This window comes from Falco punctatus (assembly GCF_963210335.1).
Source record: "Falco punctatus genome assembly, chromosome: 11".
Classification (NCBI taxonomy): Eukaryota; Metazoa; Chordata; class Aves; order Falconiformes; family Falconidae; genus Falco; species Falco punctatus.
Genome location: NC_137591.1, coordinates 28,717,750 through 28,740,103, shown reverse-complemented (window position 1 = coordinate 28,740,103; position 22,354 = coordinate 28,717,750). Strand labels below are relative to the sequence as shown.

Genomic DNA, 22,354 nt, shown 5'->3' with positions numbered 1-22,354 from the left:
TTCTTTATCTTTCTTCTTCCTTTCATTTTCTTTGTAGTACTGACTAGTTTTTGCCTTTATGTTGCTTCACTCCCTACTTCTTGCCCTTTGTGTGGATTTCAAAGTGGTTTTTAAACCTCCTTACCTTTATTATTTTCACCTTGACTGCAGTGTAATGTTAATTTCACTAACCTCTTCGAATGCAGTTCTGGGCTTCTTGCATATTTATAGAGCAGAAAAACAACGGCTGCTTCTAGTGTAGTCAGTTGGCTAACATAAGTAGTGCTAGTCACTATTAATGTTAGTTTACTAACTACTTTGTGTTGATTAGAATTGGGAAATGAGATATGACATAGTTAAAATAATGTGGGGTTTTGATTTTTTTTCATATAACTCTACCTGTTCTTGGGTCAGAATTTAAAAACAAATAGTTAATAGCCAAAGTGTGTGTGTGTGACAGGGCAATCTTTCCTCATACCCTTCAGAGGTGCAGTCCAGGCTGAAAACTTCCTTGAAGCAATGCTCAGACAAGTATAATCTTTAGGTTTAACCTGACAGTTGCTCACTTGGCTCAGCCTCTTAATTTTGTTAAATCAGTCGCCCTTTTCTCTAAAGTGCAGGTCCTAGAACTGGATTGCTAAAGGTTATGGTCCTAGCATCATCTAAAATATATGGGTTATCTTTGGAAAACTTGCCAGCAATAGGCTGGCAAAAGAGGGAAATCTTGCTTTATTTTTTTGAGTGCCAAAATTGCTTAAAACCCACCCACAAACCTTTTCTCCCCAACAGCATTAGACCAGTTTTCTGGCTTAGAGGAGCTAAAGTGTTTTGTGTAGACCAAAGTGATTGTCTTTATTAACTTTTAAAGACAACTTTCTAATTTTATTGACAATCCAGCATTAGTTTTATGGAAGACTAGAGCATTTACAAGATTCCTTTTCTTTCTTGTATCTGTTAGTTTATTATTGACAGTGGGAACAAATGGTGTCTGTGCTAATAAAATTTTGTAGTCTTTTTGATCGTGTTTGGATGTGACTCACTGGGTTTTGCTGGTAACACTGAGAATTTCAGGGTGGGCTTTGAGCTGCTAGCCGTAAAACTCTGGAAGTGTTATAATTCAGCATTTTGGTTTCTTTTTTTATAATGCTTGTGGTATACTGATGTTCTGTAATGTGCTGTGATGTTTGTGTATAAACATATTTGGCAAAGCAGGAGGTGAAGAATAAAATGGCATAATATTGTATTTATGCTCTTTTAAATGTTAAAAGAATTTTGACGTGCTTCTGCCTTCAACGCTTTCAAAACCTCAACAAAAGGAAAGTAATGACTTGAGACACTTTTCAGAAGTAGAACAGCATTCTGTTCATTTTTGGGGGGATCGGGTCGCTTCCTCTGTACTGTAGAGAGCACAGTAATCCAAACTGTGTTGAGCCACTCACATTTACCTCTGTCTTGCCTGACCTGCCTTTAAGTAGAGAGCATCTGTACTAACTCCTTCACCTTTTGTTCGTTAAGGGAATGTGAGTATATGCGTGGCAGTTGGATTTTTAAAAGTTTGTTCTTTCCCTCCTTTTTTTTCTCTCTGCTTAGAATCTGTTTTGTTCTTTAAGTGTCTGGGTTCCTCTCTGCAAGCTGGGTGTTGCTCGGGATGGGGCCAGGCTGCCTGCGCTGGAGTGACTGGGCTGTCTGAGCAGGCAGGTCCAAGCCAGCGGATTCTTCTGCCATTGCCCGTGGGAGCACAGAGGTGATGGAGGGAAGGCAGATGTCTTTTCCACGAGCTGTGGCTTTAGGAGAGGCTTGTACTGGGAATGGGGCAAGACCGGGTATCTCTCCATCCCTGTTTCTCACTTCCTTCTCCTTTAAGCCCTTCTGCCTTTGTTCATAGAAGCCTTAGGCCAGGGTTAGTACGTGACTGCATACAAACTGCACCCAAAACGCTGCTCTAGTCCCTCTCAGAGGAGATGGAGCAAGTTCCATGGACTTTGGTGGGAGAATGTAGCAGCTGCTGTCAGGGGCTGGCTGTTGATTTGCATGTTTTCAGTTTAATATGGATTTTGCAATGAATACTTCAGTGTTATTTTGAGTTTAGCACAGAAACTGCAGGAGCATGGTACTGAAACCCAGCTTCCCTGTGTGAGCCTAATGCAATCTCATTTTAGATTGGTCTAACTAAAATCCATTTTCTAATTGACCTAGTTGATCACAGACACACTGTAGACTTGCACAGTTGGTTTTGACTTACCTTGCATGTACTGTAAAGTTAATCTTCAGTGAATACATTGGACACTGAAGAAGAGAGAGTTTTGTATACCAAAGCTGAGGCTGTTCCTAGTTCTTATTCCTCTCAGCTGGATGTTTAATTCAGGACTTGTGAATAAGTTTCTTAGATTTCTGCTGCAGGCTGCTTACTATGTCAGCTGGTAAATTTGTGTATGTACAGAAATGCTTTGTATTGCTTAGTAGCATGCTGGAAGCATTTTGGAAACCCTTTAAAACAAGCGAAAAAAAGGGGGGGCTACCCAGCCAAGGCATGTTGTAAGTAATAGGCAAGGCAGGTAATAGGTGAACCATCCATCATTAATAGATTTCAGTGGGTTTGTATTTAGGAATCTCCTGTTTGTGGTTGGGACGTGGGTAAACAAAAGTAACTTCGGAATGACTCTTGAGCTCTGCAGCTGATGGTCCTAGTGCTACTTTAGCGTTGCCAGGAGGAGAATCTTGGCTCTAAATTGTGCAACTTTTACTCTGCTCCTTATCTAGTTACCTGGTGACCCTTCTTGTGCTACATTGAATCATACCTATGCCTACCTGCTTTTTCCTTTTTTCAGGTAATAAACACAGACTGCGATGCTAGCAAAACCCCCTTTAGCTGTGAATAAGCAAAACCTGTCAAGGCTGTAGGATAGGAGGAGATTGTTTATAGCTGTCCCCTAACGCTACTGCAAGGTGCTGTGGCTCCCTGTGTTTCACGAGAGTTGTAACAGACTGTATGCATGTCTTTTTTGGCATTTGTTAGCTGTACACAGAGATTTCTTTAATCTGTTCAAAGGCACATTTTTCCCCCCCATCTCTACTTTGTAACATGTTTTCTATATGCCAGTGTTAGTCCTCCAGATGCTCATCATCTCTTTACAAGGCTTTCCCCTGGTGAAACCTGCACCATCCTTCTACCTGAGCAGCATCTGTACAAAATCAGTGTTCAGTTTGTTAATTCAATCTTGTATACATCACTGGAGAAAGTATCAAATAATGCTTGATTCCCAGCTGTGTGATGGGACTTGCTTGAATTTCTGGAGAATTTTTTCATGCGCGTTCGCTTTGTTAGCTGTTTGTTATATGTGCTGCTTACTTGGTTGATGGAACAATCTGGATGAATTGATGCTGCCATGATGTTATTCTCAGCTTATGAGTCCTCATGGCATGGCAGGAAGGCTGCATGCAAACATGCCAGGTCAGTGTGAGCAAGCACTCTTCCTTAACCCTGAGCTACCTTTAGGAAGAATCTGACAATTTAGAGGTAAAACCCTAGTGTACCACTTGTTTTCTCCAAGGCAGTATGTGCAATATTGCAAAAGCATGAAAAAATGACCTCACCATGAGCATGCTGATTTTTTTTTTTTTTTTTTTTTGCGTTCTTTCTTCCTCCCACTGCTTCCTGTCCCATTTGTCAACTAAGTAAAATGGGTTACTGGACCACTGTTGCTTGGAGTCCTCCTGATTATTCCACTTGGTGAGCAGATGTGTCTGTATCTCCCCAAGCTCCTTATGATGCGGCTCTTCTCAGCTGAGCATAGATGAAAGTGGGGCTGTAAATTATTCATTCTGATTATCTGCTCGAATGGACAGGGTCCACTCTAAGTATTTCCTAGAATATTTGTCTTTCAGATATTGAAATTTAACCTCCCTTTAATACTTGTGTAAACAAACATTGTCTTCATATTATCAGTACAAGAGCGTTCTGTTGTATCCTCTTGTTATGGAGATTACTTATTCCACTTAACCCCAGTCCTGAATTCCAGTGGCACCTTTCGAACGAGGATCACTGCTGGGTGAAGGGCTGTGTGGTGCTGGAATGGTGTAACAGCATACCAGTGGGGAGTACGGGCGCTTTAAGGTAGAACTCAAACCCAGACTTAATAGATGATGTTGAAATAACATTTGGTTGGGAGGAGGAAAGCTTTAGTGGTCGTGGAGTTCCTCTGCTGGTACTTGTAACCTGTATGGTGGCCCGTTTACTTGCACTGGATTAGAAAAGCAAGAGGTGCAAGTTGGGGACATCCTGAGAGTGCCAGCACTTCTGGCATGTCCTGTGTAGTTACACCCTTGTTTGCTTTTGTTTGTAATACACTTACCGTGTTAACTGATAGCTACAAGTCTTTATTTGGGATTTATCTCTGTTACTAACTAAATAAAACAATATTCTTAGGGTGATAAGCAATCTTAGTAAATAAGCAGTGTGTGGGAAATCACATTCTTATTTTCCAGAGGAAATTGAGGCTGACAGGTTTTGTTTGCTATATGCAGATGTGCTTTGTAGGGTTGATCAAAGGCTTATGGTTTGTCTGTGTATATACAAATGTCTTCTTTCTATTTCAAAATAAAACATCTATTTCCAATTGCATAAGCATACTAGGTAGGGGACTGAGGTTTTGTTTACATGGGAATGCTTAAGGGAATCTTCAACAGAATTGCTTCACATCACCTATGATGAAGCAGCCACTAGCAGATTAATGCTTGATCTTTATTTCACTGTGTTGTTACATACCTGTAAAGGACACAGGGATTGGCGTCCTTCTGAAGGACGCATGTGACCGCAGGTTGGTGTCCTACACCCTAGGTGCTGGTCTTCGATTCTGTGCAGATTGTAATTCAGTCTGGAGGCCTCCGTATTTATAACCAGTGTGTAAACTCAAAAAAATAATCCCATGACTGTCCTCTTCTCAGCTGGAGACCCGATGCCAGGTATGGGACTAGCTATAGAAAAATAGGTTATTGGGTTTGTTGAAAATGTTGGCTTCCAGAGCATGCAGACGGTGGACAAGAGGAGAACTTGGCTGCTTACCAGCGTTTAGGAAAGGAGGTGATGTCTGATTTCTCTTACCCTAGGGGCAGTAAAATTTGAAAGGTAAACAGTGCGTATGGTTGTGGTAGGGTGCAGAGTAGCGTGGGAGAACAGCTGGTTGATCACCAAAGTATTTGGAGCACAGATGCCTGTATGAAAATGTAGCGTACCATGGTTCTCAGGTAAAAATTGTTTTGCTGTTGAAAGCAGCACAGTGTTTGCAGCGAGTCAGCCCTGAGCCTGACCGCGCTGCGTGCTTCATACCAACGCATGCCACTTTCTGTTCATTCAGAGTAATGCACAGCCACCTACGCTGTTGATATAGTGACTGCCTCAGAGGTATTGAGTACTGAGTGACTGAGTTCTGCTTAACCATTAATTAGTGTAATGTGGGTGTGGAATAAAAGTTGGGTTAGACACGGAGCTGGAATGGTTGAGAGTAACTTGTTGGTAGTGCGGACAACCGGCCAAATGGAAGTTTGGATTTTATTACTGTTGCATAGACCACAGGTTCTCCAGCTGTGGCATCAGCGTCCACCCAGAGCTGTCCTGGTGGCAGGGAGCAGCCCCTTCTGCTGCCCCTAGGGACTGGTGTGCTCGGGCTCCTGCCCTCCGTGCAGCTCCTGGTTCCTGTGGGCTGCAAGTTGGTGGTTTTGCACCTTTCAGTTCCCAGAAACCGCTTGCTCCAGAAGGCCTGTGGGAGAGTACCCCGGGTGCAGACGGGAGCTTCCCTGGGAAGCTGGTGTGGGACCGTGCCCGGTAACGAAGAAGGTTGTGGTGGGAAGTAGTTTAGTAGGTTGGCAGTGTAGATCGCTGCTTCTTTCTGAAGGAAGCTTGTGATTGCGATGGGTGGAAACAGCGGACTTCATGCTTTCCGTCTGCCCTGTGACCAGTCCTGGGCTGGTACGCCACTTCATCTGTGTGCATGAGCCGAGGAGCTCGCCTTGTTGCTGAGCAAGCTGCCTTTCCTTTTCCTCTGCCTTCCGACCTGTCCTGGGTTACTTCCTCAGACGCTCAGAGAGCTTTGGGGCATTCACACTGGGTGAAGAACTTGAGTCTTAAGTGTACCAAAAAGTGTAGGCTCAAGGCTTAGGGATGGGCAGTTCATAGCCCTGTAATTTTGTTCCGTACCCTGTTTTTCTTTACTTAAGCATCTTTTGGTATTGAGTACTAAGAGCTATTAAAGCCAGCATCATTGAAGAGCTGTATGTGGCTCAGGAGGTAGCGGTGAAAGCTGGACCTGCTAGTCAAGGCTGGCCTAGGGGAAGGTTTCTTTTGCAAGTCTGCAAACTGCTTATCAGTCCAGCTGCAGAAGGGCTGTAGATGATCCCTTAACAATGTATGTAGGGTAAAGCTCAATTGTGCCTTTCTTTTTCCTCTTTTTTTTCCTTCCTGTGTTTGCTTTCCAGTAATTTAAAATGCTGGTCTGTTACCTTTTTAGTGGTTAGAGGAATTAACAGTGCTCTTAATTTAACTGGTGTCTGCCAGGTTTCGTGTTGGTGGTCAAAACTTGAGGGTTGTAAACTAGAAAAAGATTTGCAAAACTAGAAGATTGACAGACAGCCATGCCTTCAACGAAGCACTCCTGAGACAGCAGTGAAACATCAAACAGCATTTTGGCTGTAGAAATGAAGCAGCATTACACATGTATGTACAAGAGGCCAGTATTTATTGCTTTGTTTCAAAAAAAAGACTGCGCTAGACAGCTTAACAGCAAGATTTAGTGCATGTGTAGGAGGCAGCCTCTGGGTTTCTAGTCATTCCTTTGGAGCTGTATTTGAAATAGGTGATTTGAATTATTAGACAATTAAGATTTTGGATGAGACTATAGCTACTTGGTGAATAATGCAATATGAATGAAATTTGATTGGTTTCTTTCTGTCTTTAAAAATGCATGCTGTGGGCGAGGGAACGAGCAGAATATCCCTGGAAGGAAATCTCATTCTTCTACGTCGTAGCTGCTTATAAGATACCTTAGAAAAGTGGCCAACTTGCCCATACCCCCTGGAGTCTTGATGGTGTGTGATGTGGTGGCAGAGCAAAGGCTGTCCCTGGGCACCTCCCTGCTGGAGCGGTCCTGTCGCTTGTGTATACCTTCATCTGCTGTGGGGCCACGCAGCAGCTACCACAGTAACGGTCTCTGAACGTGAGGAGGTCTGTCTCTTTGATTAAGTAATTCTAAAATTAGCAAGGATGTGGTGAAAAGTCAACCCACTCCTGGTCGTATTTCTTTTTCCCTGATAACTGAAGTAAAAATGAAGGCTAGTTTCGCATTTCACCTGTTACTGTGTTTTTGGTTTTGTGTTTTGTTTTTTTTTTTACAGTGTATCTGTAGCCTTGCAGCTTGACCCCTTCTTAGTAAAAATAGATCATGAATTAATTTTAATATGTAATTCTGCTTTTTGTAAATACACAATCTTTAACTTTTAGTTACAGCATAAAACTGCAAAATTACAGCATCTTAATTTTACAATGCCACAGTTCAAAAACCTTGAGATTAAAGCAAAAAAATATTGTATTCCATTTATGATACAGCTGTTGAGTTAATATTTTTTAGATTCATTTATGCTACTTCTGTCAAGTGTGGTAACCCTTTTCCCCTGTATTAGCACAGCCTAAATCTAAAAGTCTGATCCTACGGTTCTGTTCCCTTGTGAAGGGTGTAGCTTCAAGAGAAGTGTAAAGGATATTTTACTAATGCGTGGTACCTAAAGCTCCTTAGTTGTAAGGCAGCAGCACTGTGAGTCAGAGTTGTGTCTGTTCAGCTAAAAATCACAAAGAAAACTGCATGAAAATACACCAATCGACTTTTTAAAGTCGTTACTGTCCAGGAAGGTGACTGGCACTGTGGTGGGCACAGAGAGGCACTGGGATGGTGCAGAGCCCGCGGGTGACATCCCCCTTCCCCCAGCCCCTGCCCGCCGGTTTGTGGGCACTGGCTCTTATGCACTCAGCAGCTCAACTTCCCCTCTGCAGAGGGGGAGGCCTTGTTTATCTCCTAGGAGATGGAAAACCAATTTCTGCTTTCTGATGAGAAGCTGACAGGCTATTTGACTTAACAAGAGAGGCAGGCAGTGTGATTGGGAAGAGGGGAATTGCATGCCATAACATTCCAATATAAATGCAATTTATTTTGCATGTCCTTTATAGCTCCAGGCACACATTTTAGGGTGGGTGTGTGTTTTTTGTATGCTGAAATGTGAGCTCTAAATAGCCAAAAGAGGCAAATTTGACATCCAGACTGTGTTTATAATCTGGGTTTTATTTTTACTGTAATTGCTTAGCGTGCTTTTATAAATGCTCCTAATGTATTTGTGGGACAAAGTGCAGAGAAGCTGAAGAGATCAGCGCAAGTGAGCTGCTAACTCGGGATCTATCTTGTCCCACAGTTGCAGGCTTGTTCTGACATGTGGCCAGGGCTGCTATTCTGGTACTGCCTTTGCTAGTGTCCTGTCCCTGCACAGCTCTCCAGAACAGCCCTGCTGAGCTCCTCGCTTCTGCCGAGACGGAGCCGTTCTGTACCACCTAGCCTGTCCAGCAGTCAGTTCCATAATGTGTCACCTATAGGGAAAAATGGGCATCCTTGGTCTAAACCCCCATTCTTTGTTCTTATAATTGCCTGTTGTAGCTAATTGGTCATTTATAGGAGTTTGTTGTGAATATCTCTGCATTTTTAATGCTGTGTGCCGGGGCATCGGCAGCATTCGCGGTGGGGTTGCTAATTTGTGAAGCCAGGTATGCTTTTTAAAGGCACCTCCCTTGTGAGCACAGCTGTAGGAGTGAGTCACAGACAATGCAGTAAAATGGGATAATAATGCACAGGATTGGCTGATGTACCTGTAAGATAAAGTCTATAAATAGGTTAATGGTTTGTACTTCAGTGTTTTGATATGACTTTGTATTCCCTAATCAGAAGTAGCAATTAGGAAGCAAGGAAATAAATAATCCGGCAGCCTGATACGGCATTCCACGTTACTTCATAGTCTTTTGTATGTGCCAAATGGTCCTTGAGCTCTGCAGCAGCCCAAGGCAAAGGTTCAGTTTTTCCCCTGCCCAGCCACAGGAGAACACGCTTCTCCGTTAGAAGCCTGAGTCAAGGCTTGGTCCTGCTCAGACCTTGGTGAACATGGGTGCAGGAAAACATTGGCTGGAAATTTCATGTCCTTGTGAAGCCTTTATGAGGTTACAGTTCACTGTAATCTAGAGACAAGGTGGCTTCCCAGAGAAGGCAAGGAGCAAAAATACCTTCTGTTCATCTGTGATCAAACTGGATTAACCTCAGTGCTCACGAGTGATAATTGTGTATATAGAGGATGCGTTTGCAGGGTTCAGATGCTGTAGGTGATGCTCTTAACACATGACATTCATTTATCATGTAGATTTAATTAGTAGGATGTCGATAAGACTTGTTTATTAAAACTAAGTGTTTCACAGGGTAAGATGGTAAAATATGGATTGAGAATGACATTTTGAGCAGTCGGAGGCAGAGAGGTTAGAGACAGGAGGCTGAGCTGGTAGGGTCTGCCACACCTGACCGGCCCCATCTGCTGCAGTGATCCTGGCTGGACGGTGACTGCTCGTTCTGGTGAACACTTCAGATCCTGCAAAAATGCACCGTGTCAGCTGTGAGTTTTACCAATACATCAGCAACGGGGAGCCTGCCGCAGCTTCAGTACTGTTCTCTTCAGCAGATGTCTTCATGCTGAAGCCTCAGAAGGCGAAGGAGCGAGAAGGATAGCGAAGGGGAGATGTGAAGCAGGTTCATCTGTGCGCAGCCAGCCTGCCAGAAGCTGGGTCAGGGCTCAGCCCCCGGCTCTTGGAGGGGCTGCAGTGCGGAGTGGAGCTTGCCAGGCTGCTTTTGGTTCCTGGCTCACGTTTCTGTGTGCATGTGGACACTCTGCTTCCCCAGCTGGTGTCTTTGGCTCTGGTGTGAGCTGCACCCATGTCTTCTTACAGTGGAAGGTTAGTTTGCTGCTGCCAGTGTTAAATAGGACTTAGAGCTCGAGTCTCAAAGGCACCAAAGGTACCGACAAAAGAGCTTTCAAATCTGCCTCTCCAGTTTTAGAAATCCAAATGCAGCTCTGCTAGAATTGATCTGTACCAATTTCCCTTTCAGTTTCTTCTGCTTTCAGCCAGCTCCTACAGATTCAATCCCGGCTTTTGTTCTCAGCTGATTGAGCTGGGTTGATGTGGCCGCATGCTAATGCGATGTTCTAGATGGAACAGATGTGCACCCGCTCACTTTCCGGCTGAGGAGGAATTCAGCGTTGGAAGGTGCATGATCTGGGCTTGGACTTGCCTAAGCACAAATCCGAATAATGAATTAGTCATCAGACACGGAATTCATTTCCCTGGGGACACGGAGAGGGAGGCTGGTACAGCCCAGCTGTCAGTCAGGAATTGCTGATGCAGGAACTCTCGCCAGCTGAAGAAGGGTCCCCCCACCCCTGCTAATAAAGTCAGGCTAGGTTGCCAAATCCTTTAGTTCGGTATTTCCGTAGTTACACAGAGTGCTTTATAGCCTGTGCTTAAAGGCTTTGCTCTCTCTACCTAACTTACATAAAGATGATCAGTGGCCATTTTGAAACCAAAGGCAGCAAACCTTAATTGTAGCAATTCTGCAGCCTTCTACTGCAATTTTACAGACCCCTTTTTTATGTGGCAAGCAGGGTATGCTGGAGGGGTTTGCCATCCTCCATTTGTTTCAGGAGTGATTTCATGGATATCGAGGTATGAGTGATAATGGAGTGAGTTTGGGAAGAGGTGTTTCTGCGCTCCATCACCACCTTCTGACCTTGGCTGCAATTCTCATTTTGTTTGGGTGTTTTACTCTCGTTAGTGTTCAACTGTGCCTCTATGGTGCATGGTATCACGCATGATAACTTTTCTGAGATATTTTGAAGCTTTACCTATCAAATAAGGAAGAGAAATTACGGCGCTGTGTGTTCTTTTGTACATAACTAGACTGATGTCTGTTTGAGATTTTCATTTACGTGCACCATTTTACTCTTTAGAGCAGGTAAAAAGCTAGTGTCAGTATTCTTTTCCTGCCTTATGAATTTCTCCATCCTAACTTCCACCTATGCTGAGGAGAGTTGCCATTATGGCTCCTAGCCAGCCTATAATTTTTTCTGTTACCTTTGCTGGACAAACACCATGTGCAGCAGCAGATAAATGAGTGATCCTCTGCTGTGGCAAGGGGAAGTGGCACAAGAATCTCAAGATTATGGTTGATGCTGTGGGCTTTTGAATTTTATTATTTAAAAAAAAATAATACTGAATAACCATGCCAAAGCCTTCCAGATACTAGCTTCCAGTTTGTCTTAACTTTCTGGTATCTGAAGGGGCTTGATTTTTATTAAGTCCTATACTGACTTGTGCTGGAGTGCAAAATTAGAATATTGCAGGGGGATTTATTCTGAATACTGCAAGAAGCTGCGATTTACATGAAACCACTTCATACTTGTGCTCTTTTCTCTCATTATTTTGCAGTTACTTCAGCAAGATCCTGTTGGAGTTTGAAAACGGTCTTTTTGTCTAAGTGTTGTCTGGAGAATGGAAGTGTTCGGTTTCTGGTGCTGTAATGTTACTGTCTAATCACTTTATACCAGTTACAGGAGATCCCACTTGAAATATTCCAAATTAAAAAAAAAAAAAAAAAAGGTAGAGGGGAAGAAGCTTAGACATAGTGTTAAATACCACAACTTCCTTGAGTTCTGTTGCAAATATCCGTCAGACCTTACAGTCTTTGCACAGTTCTGCTGTTGTGAGATTTTTAAACAGAGGAAGTAAACCCCAAACCTCTCAGAGTATTAACTGATGTCAGTACAGCTTTCATCTTTTAGGAGTGGGTTGTAACTGTAAACCAAAGAGGTGGTGTTATTTCAATTATTTTTTTTTTTCTGGATGACAATATTTGTCTCTAATGGAATGGAGAAAACTGCCACCATGAGTTCTCTTCCCATTCTTAGGTTTACTTTTTCCAGCCCTTTGGCCAGGATGTTTTGGACTGCTTGAGAACTGGCATTTTGTCATTCTCTGTTTTTCGATTTAAAGTTTATTTACAGAAATTAGCAAAAATGAGGAAGTGCCTGAAGTACTACGCTTAGTTGCTCGAGTGTCGTGTTGTGTATGGTGAGAGTTGGCAACTTCTGTATTTAAAGTGTTTGAGTCTTATTTGTGGATTCAGATTTGGTTTGAGTCATAGTTCTGTTTTTAGTCTTTCAAGACTTACATTGAGATTTTTTTAATACTAAGTCCTGCTTCTGATTTTTAAGTTAGAATTCACTTCTGCTGTGTCGGAAGTGAGTGCAGCTGCTTTGCACTTGCAGCTTCTGGATTAGGCAGCACTCTTTCTATTTTGCATAATGTTGCGCTGATCTTCGTTGGAAAGTTAATTTATCTAGATCTTCAGTTTTGGAGGATGCCAAGAGGTTATTTGAAATGAAAACAAGGGCTTGAAAGGCTATTTGAAACCTAAACAAAGCAGGGAGTTTGCCATCTGAGAGTGAGTTTGCTGGTTTTTATCCAGCGCCCTTCTTCTACGCCGTGCTTGGTGCAATCATTTGTTGATGGAAAGGGAAATTCATAGTTTGGTTTCAAAGACCGTGGCTGTTTCTGAGAAGAGTTGTAAGGGAGGAGGCAGCATCTACTCCCTGGTTGTATAGGTCCGTGGTGTACCGTGTGTGCCTGCCGACCTTGAGTTAATCTTTTGTGCTTTTCTTCAGTGTGTGGGAGAAAAATAATCTGTTCAGATCCTAATAGAAAGTGGCCTATTTAGTAAGTGTTCTGTACGTATATTTATTTACAAATATTCTTGATCTTGAATTAAGGAACCCAGCTCTATTAGCTGCTGCTGGGTGCTCACTTTCTGGCTGGGGAAGCTGCAAGAAGATGACTGACTGTGGAATGTGACGGCTCCGCGCATCCGTCTGTTTAGAACAAGCAGTTTTGCAGCTGATCAAAGCGGGAGGATTATGCTGCTGCCTAAACTAAAGTGGAACTAAACTGGCAAGGGGGGGGGGGGGGGGGGAGAGAAATGGCAGCTCTGAAGAGGCCTACCTGAACTGACGGGCTCTTTGTTGTCGAGAAGATAATGTGAATAATTCGTTGGTTTTGATGTTTTGTGGTTGGTGGCTTTTTTTATTTATGTATTTTACTTAGGTGTTGTTCTTTCTGTTGGTACGTTTACTCCTGCATTTCAAAGCCTAAGGAACGGGGTTACTTTTAAGGGAAAGATATATTGCATATAGTTCCATAGGCAGTGCAAAGTTTATCTTCACATAGCTGTAAGAAATATATAGTGCATCCTCTGTGGGTGTGGGTTTCGGGACAATTTTCGTGAAAACAGAGATTTTGTTTTGCATACGTGTATCAATAGTCTGAATGTAGAACCTGCACGGAGACTGTATGTCTGTCTTGTTAAGCAGTATATTTATTCCAGAAGTGGAGAAGTCTATGAAACTAGCAACGAGTTATGGATTACAGTTGTCTTTTGCGCTGTAGGTAGGCAATCAGGTTGTGTCTTTTCTCGCCATACGTTTCTGGTTTTACAATTTACCAGATATTCTCACCTAAGCAGCATTTATTTAGGTAGCTGTGTTCAACAGCAGTCTTTTTGCTTTGTCTCTGATACTACTTTTTATTAATCTAAAGTGCACCTGTACGCATGGTTTTTGTTATCAGCCAATATAATCTTAATGTAAAAAGAAATAGCTTTTAGAGCAATTAAATGTTCACATATTTTGCACTTAAGCATTTTCATTTGTGGCTTTTTTCCAATGAACCTGTGAATATAAATTATTTGCAAAACCCTAATTTTCCTAGATTGAATTGAGACTCGTGCAAGTCTTGAAGTTTCTGGGACCCGTCAATAATAAAATAAATGAATAGCACAAGCTTTGATCTAGTGGTTTAGGAATTCAGTCTGCAGAAATGCTGTCTGTCATGGGGCAGGGAGAGCCAGCTGAAGAACTGAACCACCTGCCGTTAGCTGTGGCCTCTTCTCTGTGGATGGGGAGGCTCTCGTCTCTTCACTTTCATTGTTATTTTATTTCAAGTTAGAAAACCAGTAGAAAGTTGAACGACTTCCCTGTTAAATCAAGAGTAGAAATACGTCAATGTGTCAACTACAATCTGTTTCCAGTTACTGCTCCTGTCAAATTGGTTACATTCACAAAGTACAAGTAGCATTTGTGATATCGGATCATTTTTAAAGGCAGATTTTGTTTAATAGCCTTCTCTTGTCATTTTATTTTTATTGTAGCTTCCTCCTTGCTGCATAGCGAGGAATTTTATGACTGAAATAGGAGTTGGTGCCTGGTTCTTTGACAAGCTGATTTTGAGTTTGGCTGTATCTTGCTTTTATAGACCACAATATTTCTTTTATATTTTTTTGGGTAGCTAATTTAGAGCGTGGTGAGTGAAGACACTTGTATATTCTGTAAAACTTTAGTGCAAGCGTTACAACTTGGATTATGTGCAACTGCTGAGGAGGAAGAGGAAGAAGCAGAAAACTGTGGTTTGGTTTCTGGGCCAGGAGCGAGTTCCTGCAGAAGGCATGGTGCTGGCAAGGGGAAGACCCAGCACTGATGGTGCTGAGCTGTTTCACTCCGTGTCTTCATTAAGTCTTGTAAAACTGTTGAAATCATGACACTGTTTCAGAGGAACGTAAGATAACGTGAGTAAGCTCAGAACCTTTACTGCTTTCCAGTACATTGTTTATGTATGACATTGTTTTCCTTAGAATTCTTAAAATTATTAATTTTAAGATTAAAGTTAAAATTTTACTTAAATCATTTTGTTAATTAAAAAATTAAATTATTAAAGTTAAGATTACATTAAAGGTAGTCAGCTTGCGTGTCTCCTAAGCAAAAGTCTTCTATCTGGGAACAAGGTCTGTCATGCCTGGCCTCTGAGGTTGAGTTAGCTACTTTGCTGGATGGGCTGTTTCTTATTTTTTTTTTTTTTTTTTTTTTTTTTCCCCAGAAGTTTATTGAATTGTTGGAAGTCTGTGTATGGCTCTGTAGTATTGAAATGTAGGCTTTGACATGTGCCTAATGAGGCAGGCGTCTTCTTGGCCCGTTGCCTGTAAGTGAAAGCTATCGAACGAGTACATGTATGGTGGTGTATATTCTCCTAGAAACCATGAAATGTAGAAAATGGATTGTGAATTCTGTCATGATTGAGAAGCATGAAGAGATTTTCTGGTGGGTTCTGAGTGACTTGGAAGTTGTCCTGTTTAATTTTTTCTGCTTTGTGATCGCCTTCTGTGGCACTTGATCAGTGAAGCCACTGTTGTTTTCTGTTTCTCGTGAGCTGCTCTCTTGCAAGCTTTCATTATTTTTTTTTTCTCTCCCCCCAAAACTACCTTTTCAGCGTAGCAGTTGGGCTGATTTTGTTTTGTGAACATCTTAACACTGGTCATCAGAATGACTGTTCCAGTTGCAAAGAAGGACCTCTTAAATAGTAGCCACGTTGTACCTCATTCCATGATCTGCTGCTGTAGCTGGTTTTGGTGTCAAAATTTACTCGTAATGAACTTCCTTTTAAGCTTCCCTAGCAGTTGGTGCTGGCAGAGAGCAAGATATCATAGTCTGCTTATTAAAGATAGCAAGAGGGAGCTTTGTCCTCCAGCTGCTTTGTGCTCTGCCTTGTCCGTTGCCGATGGTGCAGAGCCTCAGGGTTTTGCATGTCCTGCTCTGCCGTGGGTCATTGGAATTTCAGATGTTTCACTGTGTATTAGGATTTTTATTTTTTATATTTAACCTGTTTAAGTGTTCCACTTCCCATATTTAAAGCATTTCCTTTGGGGGGAGGAGTGGTGTTTGTTTGATTTGCACTCAGTGATTATCAGAAGTGTGGCATTAAGAACTTCATTTGAGTACAAGCTTGAGGATTTTTTAAAAAAACTAAATTCCTTCTGCCTGCCTTTGTTCTTACTGTTTGTGTATGAAAGTAGTGGAGCTTTCCCTGGTGATGCTGGTATTTAATTTGAATATCTTGGAACTGATTTTGCATAATAAGTAAATTTATCCTGCGGAAGAAACTTTAACCAACAAAAATTTTACTATTTCATACCTGCCTTATAGTGTGTGTTAACTAAATTCATGGAAATTCATGAAACCTGGTAGAGGTTCCAAGACACTTAAGGACTTGCAATATTAAAATGATTCATTAACTGTTCTAATTATCTGACTTCTAGGGCAGGCCTTTGTGCTTTGGGGCAAATAAGTGTAATGACAAATACGTGATACCTGGCCTGAATGAGGCTTCTCCTCAAATGCATTTGGGCAGCTGGTGTGACTTAAAAATTTTAAGGGGGGGAAAAATGCACGATGATTGTTCAGATGATGATACATGGCCACTGTACACAGGTGTTTTTATTAGGCAGCTGAAGGGCTGCAAAACTTGCCACAGGACTTTCTCCCAGGGGTTAATAGGTGATTTGGTTTGTTGGTGTTCTGAGTGCTCCTTGCTCTTGTTAAAATCAATAGAGACGGTTTTTAAGAAACTTTTTTTTTTTTTTTTTTTTTACAGCTATAAAGGCAAAAATCTTTTCTCTTGAAGCAAACAGATCTATATTTTCCTGTGATTGATGTAGGCTGATAGGGGTAGCTTTTGAAATTCAAACTGCAGGCAGCTTCTGACATCTGTATCGCGTGGAGCTTCTCCGAGGTGGACTGTTAGATAAGGTGTTGTGTAGGCCTCTTGCAACCTTTAATGTCAGAAATCTGAGCTAAGATATGTTAATTTTATTAACGTAAGTTGAAGCAATGATAAAAGGAGGTGGTAATTTGTAAAAGCGTATTTTAAAGAGCAGTAGACCTGAGCCTTTCCATTTTACCTTTGGTTTCTGTTCAGGAGGGGGTAAAATGTCATTAGCTGAAACCAAGAATAAAAGAAAGTTATATTTCCTCACAGTAGAAGAGAAGCTCTTAATCTAACAGAAGGCGTAATGTCAGGAGCAGAGAAATCAGCTTCTTGGCAGTAGTATCTGATGGTTTGTCTTGACGGTAATCATGCAAGAGTTAGGCGGCTCCTTACTATTTCCAAATGGCAGTGGAGTAAAGTTCTGTTAGTCTTGGGTGGTAAATGGCTTTTACCAGTGCTTTGTCACTGAGTGCTGAAGGGAAGGTGTGCTAGCACTTTAGAATTTGTTTAGATTTGCCAAAATCAAGTTTTAGTGTGTGTTACTAATTTATTGTAATTATTGTCAAGTGTGTCTTTTGAAAATGCTTGTTGGAAGGCTTGAGTCTGAGTGAGAAGGGAGAAAATAACTTGTTGATACATCTGTAAACTGAAAATAAACCTAAAATTGAAGTGATCATTTGGAGTCTTGAATGGTACCTACAGGGAGTAACACAACTGGTCCCATTGGAATTAGTGTGACATCAGAGCTTTGCATGCAGATAAGATCGGAGGACTAAACTCTGCACCCCCACCCGCCATGCTAGTGGGATTTTTTCGTTGTTGCTTTTTTTCCTCTTGTCACCCTGGGATGGAGAATCCCCTGGCGACATTGCTCACCAGTGCAGGGTGCTCTGAAGAAGAACGCTGCTGCTGGAGGCGGTAGGGTTCTGGAGTGAGCCACGTGTTGTTGCAGTTTAGTAACCCCAGGATACTTGAACAATACAGAGAGGTATGTGGCAGACAGCACACATTCCCCACTTGTGAGCAAGAACTGGTTTTCTTGCCTTTCCTTTAGAGAAACAATCAGGCTCGTTAAGATGATTAATTAATGCATTTTCTGCCATTAATCTTTCTGAATACCAATATATGTAGCATGCAGTAAAATCCATTAACATGCTGTGACCCTGTGCTAATTGTTAAACTCTGCTTTTCTTTGACCAGCTGAAGTGCTGAGGTAGGCGCGCTTAGATTACAGTGGGGTAAGAATGGCTCCCTCACAAATGAAAATATTTAATTTGGTAAAACAGATAATGATGCTACTAACTGTCTTGCTCTTCAGTTGTTGAATGACTTGAGTATGTCATTAATACTACTAAAAGTTTTTAAATAGGACTGAGGAAGACATGATACGGAAAGGAAGGAAATCAGGGCATCATCAAGTGCATGTAGAATCTTGGCCCTGTGTCATGTTGGTCCATAAGAGAACTCATAGAAAAGTTGTTTATTTTATCATACAGTTCACTGGCTCTGGGAAATGAAGATGTGGGGAAAATGAGCACAGCCAAGGTTTCAGACAAACCATGGGTTTCATGTGACTGTGATTTCAGTGACTCCAGCATGATGGAAAGAAGTGCCCAACTAGACTTGCTAACTTAAGGCACTCTTTCAAAACCTAGTCAAAATGCTAGTAGGAGCTACGTAGAAAGGAATTTTACAGAAACTTTATTTTTACTGTTTTACAGTAGTAATGTGAATACCTACTTGGAATAAATTTATGGTGTGCCTAAAAAGATAGATAGTACCTGAACTTCAGGAAGAATAAGATGGGAGGTTAAGATGTCTACAGTGGCTAAAACATTGATGGAAGGCAATGCTTGTCTCCAGAAGGATGGGTAAAATCCCATGCAGCTATGTTTAGAGAAGTATGTAATTATCTTCATATTCCCAATTGTATCAAAAGTGATTATTTATATCTTGTAAATTGCTGTTTCTTGTTCAAATCTGCAGGGTATTCTTGATGCTGTTCTTCAGTTGATTGTAGAAGCTAATTGAGGGAGAAAGATTTATGGCTGGCTACATTTACTCATAATCTCAATATGTTTTCATTTGAGTCAGTCAAGAGAAAGAGTTTGACCTCCTCTTATAAGAAATGTACGTGAACTCGTAATTCGGGTTAAAAACCCCACCAAAACAACAAACCCCCAAACCGAACCAAACCTCACTGTTTAACATGTCTGTTTTAGACTAAAGGATATGAATTGTAGATTAACTTGTAAAAATCCGTTACTAAGGGAAGATGTTCTGTTTTTAAGCAGATGCTGTTTAGAGTGTGCAGTAGTGGTGAAGTCTTGTTAGGCAAAGCTCTGAGTGCCTTCAAGACTCAATAAATCTCTCCTTGTAGTACTGCTGGTGCCATACGTACTTGGGTCACGTTGCTGTCCTGACCGATACCTGGAGACCTGCTCCTGCGATGGCAGGAAGCCTGACGCTGTGCTACAATACTCGGAACCTGTCTGATGTTCCTTTGGATGCTTTTGGTCTCTCTAACTTTTGGGAAACTTTTTTAAAAACTTCTTCAGACAACTCCAGCTTCAATAGATATTGAATATTACTTGTCCAGTGCAAGCCATCTGTTATCTGTTTTGGCAGTCTTCAGTTCATAGCATTCAAAGGAAAAAAAAAAAAAAAAGCTTCCCTCAGTGCTGCGTTTTTTTGCTTTACTGTCTTCAAACAAGTTAATTTTGTGATGTTCATCCATTTGCCTGTTTCTTATCTCCGCAATCCAGGCTTGAGGATTCACTTGCAGACCTAGTATTTGGGGATTTGGAAGGAGAGGTTTGGGGGTAGGAAGCAGTATTATCTCAATTATTGGCTACTTTTGCATTTCTTCCACTGATCTTTGTTTATACTATAAAACTGCTTAAAACTACATTCATTTCAACTGGCTGAATTGTGGAAATTCATTTTTGTGCTGGAACAAATGATGGCATTCTTAAGCCACTTGGATCTGGTTGGAAGAGCCGGTGCTTGTGATGGTGACACAGGCTATAAGCAGGTCTAATGGTTCTGTTCTTTGGACCTCTGCAAATGTAACTAGGCTTATTTGGTCACAGTTTCATGCAGTGCTGGTATTTCTCAACTCCTAGTATGCATACACGCAGTAAAGAATACTCTTAGGAGAATAGCTTCCTGGTGGGAATCCCAGAACATGCTACGCAGTTGTAGGGGGGTACTGCATGTTCATCACATCTGCTGCCATGGTATTTTTGTTTAGGGTTTTTTGCCAGAATTTAGCCACTTGTGACTGTGACAATGGCATGAAAGTCTCATACTGCTATTAAAGCAGGAGTAATTTATTTTTTTTTACTACTTGTAAATAGGTGCTGTCCGTGGTGGAGGATGGTGTTGCTTACACCAGGTCTCGGCTGCATTAAACTGCTTTAATCTTGTACACGGACTTAACCTTCACTAGCTCCATCACAGGTGTTTGCTCAGAACTTTTAAATTGTTTAATACTGGAATTAGCCATACTTCCAGGATTAAACAATCTAAAAGTTCTGAGCAAGTCACTGGTTTCTATAACCCTTGGCTTTTAGCCAAGCTGATTAAAAATGGGATCTGATGGAGAGCAAGCTGATCTCCCCAGTGTTCCACCTGCTCAATATTCGTGAGCGTGGGCCAGCAAACGATGAGTGTTTTGTCTTATGACCACATTGCAGCCAAAGCAAGTTATTTGAAACTAGTAAGAAATATTACCACTGGGAAGAGGGTGTCAGGTCTTTTAACTTAAGGTATTTTCAGATCGGCATGAAACATTTGAGGTTTCTGTTAGTGTTGTGGGCAGTTCTTGGCAAAAACCTTCCAAAGTAATTGGGTGGTGTTAAGCTTCCCTTGTACATTTGCAAACAACGTGAACTGCTTACTTCTCTTGTAACTTCAGAGGAAGGAGAAAAGTTGAGTAGATGGCAGCTTGAGAAGTTGTGTGAAATTAAAAAAAATCATCTGGCTTCTGTAAAAGTGTTACTTGCGGAATGCATAGATTCCTTCCCAGCCTAGAAAAATGTGGGATTTTTCTACACTGTGCAATTACAGCTGAAAGGACTTTGTTCATATTCTGAAAACGTAGCTTGTATTAGCAACGGAGCATAGGAATCTCTGTAACTTTCTGAAAGCCTGGATCACGTGAGAATTTTCTGTGATAAAACAGTAAAACTAGCAATTGGACCATTTTTCACTGAAAGATGAGTTTTAAAAAAAAAAACAAACCTGAAATGAACAACACTTCCAATGTGTGGCCTGAAATGTTAGTAACCTGCTCTTACAGCTAGCTGGGGGGTGTGTGGGGTGGGGTTTTTTTATAGATTGCAGGGGGAAAAGAAATCAAGAATAAATTGAAGAGCACTCTACACTTTTTCGGTGTCTTAATTCCACCATTTCAAATTAGAATTGAGGTTGAAGTAAGAACTCGGTCTGTTTTTACATGTGGACCAAATGTGCTACTGTCCCTACAAAACGAGGTAAGCTAAATAGCTACAAATGCAATAGCGCACTGTTTGCGGTAAGGGTTTATTGCCTGGTTTGGTGGTGTGAGGTGTGTGACTGTATTCTCTCTTCCTCAGTTTTCCAGCATAATGATCTGTTTCCATAAGAGGGTGGAAGGTCCTACCCCTTTTCTGCAGAAAGAGGCGGCTGAAGGTCTGGGGTTGGTTCTTCGATGCCCATAGCACGATAGTGCCGATTGCACGAGGAAGCAGAGCAGGAATAACCGGTGGTAGTTCTGGGAGATGTTTGGTTTATTGCATTGTGGTGCTGGAGGGAGATAACGGATATTCATCAGGAACCTGCTTTCATTATTACTTTTTTTTTTCCTGTCTATATAACAGTTAATTTGCTACTGAATAATTACACAAATATATGGAGGTAAGATAGGGTCTGAAAACGCCACCAGAGTTGCAGTTCTCTGTGATTTTCTTGGTGGTTATTCACATAACCGGTGGTTTCTGAGCATCAGCAGGCTAACCCTACTGGAGATTAATTACCTCTGTGAAGTGCTGTATAGTCAGAGAATTAATTTGTTTCTGAGATTGGGGGCTGGCCAGAGTTGCCAACCATATGCTTGAAGAGAAATATTTGGTCATAGCTCTGGTGGGGGCAGATCCACAGGCTGTTTGTAGCCTGAGCGTTTGGGACTGGTTATTTAGTATAGTTTCAAACACAAGGAACTTAAATCTAAGTTTGATTCCTACATAGAAATTAGAAGTCTCTAGAAGTTGGAATGCATTCTTCTGACAACTTTCATCTTCTTTTAGGTGAACATCTCATGAGGGCCCTCCTCTTTCTGTTTTGAAGCTTATACTGCCACAACATCATCATTAAATGGGATGCATTTTCTAACTTTAACATGTATTGTTCGGTGGGTGTTTTTGAGACGTCAGAAACTTAGGGGTAGCTTAACATAGAATGGGAAGAGAAAAACAGCTTGCTATTTATTGAAAAACAGAAGGAATTGAGCCAATGTTTATTCCATTTTTATAGCTGGTAATTTGTTTCAGGTCCATGTCTGTGAGTGATCAGCTCTATCTATCTGTCTTCAAGTTAGGAAAGTTGCTGACATGATCTCCAGTTAATCACTGTGATAATTTCAGACTTGATAGCTGCTAAAATAATGAGGACATAGCCTCT

General features: G+C 41.5%; 1 protein-coding gene across 3 annotated transcripts in view; it reads left to right on the top strand.

The window, feature by feature from the left end:
- The window catches only part of XPR1 (xenotropic and polytropic retrovirus receptor 1), a 109,502-nt gene that overhangs the window by 7,957 nt on the left and 79,191 nt on the right, over window positions 1-22,354 (top strand). Inside the window, exons 1-2 of one of the 3 annotated variants that reach the window (XM_080407381.1) lie at window positions 14,621-14,720; window positions 15,029-15,130. The exons of 1 other annotated variant lie outside the window; for it this stretch is intronic. In XM_080407381.1, coding sequence (XP_080263507.1) covers window positions 15,091-15,130 — 40 coding nt within the window. In that variant the 5' untranslated portion in view covers window positions 14,621-14,720; window positions 15,029-15,090. Of the gene's footprint in view, window positions 1-14,620; window positions 14,721-15,028; window positions 15,131-15,218; window positions 15,250-22,354 lie in introns of those variants that run through there. One more of the 3 variants, XM_080407382.1, reaches the window with a different exon arrangement.